Below are 5,682 nucleotides of genomic sequence, written 5' to 3'. Positions count from 1 at the left end.
AGAGGGAAATTTGAATGTAGGGACTGTTTTGGGATTTCCTTTTGATTTGTATGCATTAAATAGTAGATTTTCCCAGGGGTTGAGCATCTTGAATTTGCTGAAATTTGAGATCTCGTAGATTTAGGTTTTCTTTGGGCTCTAGCGGCGTCTAGAGATTTGGGAGAGATCGATCCTCCTCTCGAATTGAGGATCAATTGTATATTTGCTATTTTCCTTGCAACTACTAGTAAAATAAAAGTCTTTTCTCTGATTTTTCTACAGTTTTTCCCTGCTTTCTTACTGTTTTTGGCTGTTTTTCTGCTGTGGACAGCAGTTTTACATTGGATCTACTTGGTTTTGGTGAGAAACACTTGGAAATCCAAGTGTTTCCTATCAATGTTTTGATTGGATTGTTGCGATTTTAGTGAATAGGTAATGTGAGAAGATGCTTCATTTATTCTCCTTCACAAAAATAAATCCTGGAATCAATGGTTCAGACCCTGGAAATTGAGGGTTGCATATTATTGGGATTGGTAATGAAGGTTTTTCTTCTTATTTTTTTCTTAATCATTTGTGAATGAATAGTTTTAGCACCATCTTCATCAATGATCCCTTGCACAAATTTGAAATTTTGTTATCATTGCTTAGGACCCTATAAAAATTAAGTGAAATTAGAACTTGAAATAACAGACAATAGTTGGAAGATAAAATAATCAACAAAAGAAATTTATGGTCCCATCTTTAGTGCAATTGCGATAAATCACTTCTTTAGATGCTCAGAGAGTATGATAAAGCGTGGCAAAAATTTTGCTTGATTTTGAGCTCAATTTTAAAGCAACCTTACATTTGAATTGTCACTCCTCTCTTCCTTTCTTTGTTTTTTTTTTGCACATTATCGATATTATTTCTTCATGAGTGCACTTGTAAGCAACCAATTTTAATTAGTGCCTGTTTTCATTTCAATATTGTTGTCAGATCACACCAGAAAATGACAAGATAAAAGGAAACTATTGTTGCTCAAGCACCTCAAGCATCCTTGAAGCTGAAGAAATCAAATATGGAAGTAAAATGGTTACCAAAAGACATTTTCATGTTAGAAAGTGTGATCCACAAGAAAACGAAAATGTGCTTAAACTGGGAAAATTGGCTAAAGCAGCCTCTAAATTGCGGGTAGCTGATGATCATTCTGATGATGCAAATACCTATACCCCAAAGCAAACTATTGATTCACCAGTGTCCTATTCAGAACGAGACGAGGTTTCAAGGTTTTCAATATGTTTCCTTTTGTCAAAATAGGTCAACATGCAATTGTTATTAACTAAATTAAGCTTCTTTTTTTTTTTTATTTTGACCTCAGATGACAGAAGTAATACGTACAAAATTTGTGGTGGATGAAACTGATATCACCAATGGGCTTTTTGATTCATGCTCATTGAAGGAAAGGCCCAGGTGTGACCTACTGACATGAGTCATACTTTTGAAATGATTTTGCTTGCATGCTTAGTGATTAATTTTTCATGAATGGTTTGTCTCACCTCCTTCTTTTTGTTCTTCTTTCCGTTCTTCCTTCTCAGTGAGATTCTGTTAGGGCACCTTGAAAACAATTACCAAGATTCTTTGTTTTCAAGAATTCCAGGAGAGTTTATCTGTCCTTTGACTGGCCAGTTATTTATGGAGCCTGTGACATTGGAGAGTGGGCATACGTTCGAGCTAGTGGCTATCAAAGACAGATTTAATCAAGGCAACAGAACCTGTCCTGTGACTGGACAAACATTGAATTGTTCACTTATTCCAGATACTAATATGGTGTTAAAACATGTTATCCATGGATGGGTGGCAAATTGCTTTAGGAGCTCCATCTCTCTTGCCTCAAAGAGCACATTCAGCCCATTGAAACAAGTTCGCAACTACAAATTTGTATTGTCTGTATTAATCATTGAGCAGATACTGACTGGCTTTAGCTTAAAGGAAGGGAAGGAAATCATTGAGCATCTTATTTCTCTTGGAGGTCTGCAATTTCTCACCAAAATGTTGGAAATTGGGAATTTGGAAGAGAAATCACGAGCAGCTGAACTTTTGGCTATGTGCATACAGGCTGATGGATGCTGTAGGAATCACTTGGCCATGAAAATCAGCAAGTTTTCTCTCCTTGATCTCATCCATAGTAAGCAAGTTCATGCAAGAACCTGTGCAGTGTCGCTTTTGATTGAATTAATCTGTCTACACAGGTTTGTGAGTTATATTTGCTTTTAATTTGAAAATATTTAATAGGTAAAAATCTTTCCTGTTGGAAAAATAGTTTTTCTTAAAATACTTTCTTAACCTTGCAAGAAAGAGGAAAGGGTACAAAGACAAGAAAAGAGACTTGTTTTTATGATAGATTCCTCTCTATCTCTATTAAAGGTTGCACCTATATATATATAGGATTACAAGGCTATGACTAGATACGGTTATTAAGGAAATAAATGGGCACTATACAAATAATAAAGATGGAGGGAGAAAATGTATAAGTTGTTATACTAATACTCCTTAAAATGCATCGTAATTTTTTTAACAGCCATCCTGGATAATAATGTTGATAATGTGATGAGACCATGGTTTAGCAAACATGTGTACTAGTTAGTGTGCTGATGTGACAGGTAGAAGTTTGACGGATCCATCAATGACATTGTCACGAACAAAATGGTGATCGATCTCTATATATGTCTTGTTTGTTCATGCCAGATGAGGTTTTTGGCGATGTGGATTGCGGTTTGATAGTTACATAATTGCAAGGTAGGAGAGGATAGTTAGGCATCGAAATGAGCGAGTAATTTGGTTAGCCGAGTGAGTTCAGTGATAGCCCAAAAGAACAATCTCACCCTCAAGAGAAATCTGCCGCTGATCAAATTAAGAGAAGGGCTCTCTCTTATACACTGATAAACGGTACTTTGTACCGTCGGTCTTTTGATCAATTGTGGTTGCGTTGTCTTAACAAACAAGAAGCCCAAAAGATTGTGACTGAGGTACATGCCGGATTGTGTGGTGCTCACCAATCTGATCCTAAAATGAAGATGAAAATTAAGAGGTTAGGATATTATTGGCCCTTAATGATTGACGATTGTATGTCTATTGCACGTTGTTGTCATCAGTGCCAAGTACATGGTGTAGTCCTACACCAACCTCCTAATGTCCTGCATCCAACAATTGCTTCATGGCCTTTTGAAAGTTGGGGTACGGACATCATTGGCCCTATCAATCTTCCTTCTTCTAAAGGTCACCGGTTCATTCTAGCGGCAACAGATTACTTTTCAAAATGGGCAGAAGCTGTTCCACTACGAGAAGTTAAAACTCACAATGTGATCCAATTCTTTCGAGATCATATCGTATATCGATTCGGCATCCCTCGTCGAATTATATTCGATAATGGTCCCTCCTTCAAGAGCACCAAAATGAATAATTTTGCCTAAACATCACAATATTGATTGGAGATACTCCACAAGCTATTACCCACAAGCGACTGGATTGGCGAGGCCTTCAATAAGACGTTGGTAGGAATTTTAAAGAAAATCTTAGAAGATAATAAGCGATAGTGGCATGAAAAGTTAGGTGAGGCTCTATGGGCTTACCGAACCACATATAAAACCCCAACTCAGTCTACACCATTTTCTTTAGTCTTTGGGGCTGAAGCTGTTCTTCCTTTAGAGGTACAACTTCCCTCTTGAAGAGTTGCAATTAACAATAATATCACATCTGAACAGAACGTCCGACTTCAACTAGAAGAACTCGAAGGTTTAGAAGAGAAGCGATTGGAGGCTCAACAGAACCTCGAGTTATATAAATCCCGTATGGCTCAAACACATGATAAATTGGTCCGCCCTAGAACCTTTTGAATAGGAGAGCTTGTGTTGGTCTTACGTAGACCTATCTTGACTCATCGAAGGTTCGGAGGTAAATTTGAGCCTATGTGGGAAGGTCCTTTTGTGGTGGAGAAAGTCTACCAAGGAGGATCATACCAATTGGTCTCACCTCCTTCTTTTTGTTCTTCTTTCCGTTCTTCCTTCTCAGTGAGATTCTGTTAGGGCACCTTGAAAACAATTACCAAGATTCTTTGTTTTCAAGAATTCCAGGAGAGTTTATCTGTCCTTTGACTGGCCAGTTATTTATGGAGCCTGTGACATTGGAGAGTGGGCATACGTTCGAGCTAGTAGCTATCAAAGACAGATTTAATCAAGGCAACAGAACCTGTCCTGTGACTGGACAAACATTGAATTGTTCACTTATTCCAGATACTAATATGGTGTTAAAACATGTTATCCATGGATGGGTGGCAAATTGCTTTAGGAGCTCCATCTCTCTTGCCTCAAAGAGCACATTCAGCCCATTGAAACAAGTTCGCAACTACAAATTTGTATTGTCTGTATTAATCATTGAGCAGATACTGACTGGCTTTAGCTTAAAGGAAGGGAAGGAAATCATTGAGCATCTTATTTCTCTTGGAGGTCTGCAATTTCTCACCAAAATGTTGGAAATTGGGAATTTGGAAGAGAAATCACGAGCAGCTGAACTTTTGACTATGTGCATACAGGCTGATGGATGCTGTAGGAATCACTTGGCCATGAAAATCAGCAAGTCTTCTCTCCTTGATCTCATCCATAGTAAGCAAGTTCATGCAAGAACCTGTGCAGTGTCGCTTTTGATTGAATTAATCTGTCTACACAGGTTTGTGAGTTATATTTGCCTTTAATTTGAAAATATTTAATAGGTAAAAATCTTTCCTGTTGGAAAAATATGTTTTTTTTTTTAAATACTTTCTTAACATTGCGAGAAAGAGAGAAAAGGGTACAAAGACAGGAAAAGATACTTGTTTTTATTATATATTCCTCTCTATCTCTATTAAAGGTTGCACCTATATATATAGGATTACAAGGCTCTGACTAGATACGGTTATTAAGGAAATAAATGGATGCTAAACAAATAATAAAGATGGAGGGAGAAGATGTATGAGTTGTTATATTAATACTCCTCAAAATGCAATGCATATGTTTTTAACAGCCATCCTGAATAATAATATTGATAATGTGATGAGAGACTATGGTTTAGTAAACGTGTCTCCAAGTTGATATGCGGATATGACACGCAGAAGTTTTATGGATCCATTGATGACGTTGTCACAAACGAAATGGTGATCGATCCTATATATGTTTTGTTCGTTCATGGCAGATGAGGTTTTTGTCAATATGGATGGCGGCTTGATTGTCACAAAATAGCAAGGTAGGAGCAGATAGTTAGGCATCGAATGAGCGAGTAATTTGCTTAGCCAAGTGAGTTCGGTGATAGTGGTAGCTAATGATTAGGATCTTGTGTGTTATTTCTTCACCTTCCATGAAATGAGGGAATCGCCTAGGAAGATGCACAATCCTGTGATGGAGTGCCTTGTGTCTGGTCTTGACACCCATTCTGCATCTGAAAAATCTTTTAGTTGAAGAATAGAAGCAGTAGGAAAGAAAATACCTTGACAAGGTGTTGCTTTGAGATATCTGAGAATGTGATGAGTGGCAACCAGGTGTAGTGTTTGTGGGTGAGCAAGATATTTGTTTTAGCTTATGAATGGTGAATGTGATGTCTGGTCGGGACAGAATAAGGTAAATAAGTCAACCCACAAGTCGTCTGTATTGAGAAGCATCAGGCAATGGATCATTGTCGGAAGCATTAAGAAAAGTT

At 37.5% G+C, this 5,682-nt stretch overlaps 1 protein-coding gene across 2 annotated transcripts; it reads left to right on the top strand.

The window, feature by feature from the left end:
- Positions 1 to 953: 953 nt before the first annotated feature.
- On the top strand, positions 954 to 2,247 carry LOC114578842 (U-box domain-containing protein 17-like). 2 transcript variants are annotated; one of them, XM_028692361.1, is made up of 4 exons: positions 954 to 1,236; positions 1,337 to 1,428; positions 1,554 to 1,987; positions 2,074 to 2,225. In XM_028692361.1, the coding sequence occupies exons 1-4, from the start codon at positions 1,048 to 1,050 to the stop codon at positions 2,076 to 2,078; spliced, it is 720 nt and encodes a 239-aa protein (XP_028548194.1). In that variant the 5' UTR covers positions 954 to 1,047; the 3' UTR covers positions 2,079 to 2,225. The 2 variants fall into 2 exon arrangements, with proteins under 2 accessions (XP_028548194.1, XP_028548192.1); XM_028692359.1 differs by having other exon boundaries at positions 1,554 to 2,247.
- Positions 2,248 to 5,682: the final 3,435 nt, after the last annotated feature.

This window comes from Dendrobium catenatum, unplaced genomic scaffold, assembly GCF_001605985.2.
Source record: "Dendrobium catenatum unplaced genomic scaffold, ASM160598v2 fragScaff_scaffold_156, whole genome shotgun sequence".
NCBI classification, from domain to species: Eukaryota; Viridiplantae; Streptophyta; class Magnoliopsida; order Asparagales; family Orchidaceae; genus Dendrobium; species Dendrobium catenatum.
The sequence above is the reverse complement of the archived record's forward strand: the minus strand, read 5'-3'. Positions and strand labels throughout refer to the sequence as shown.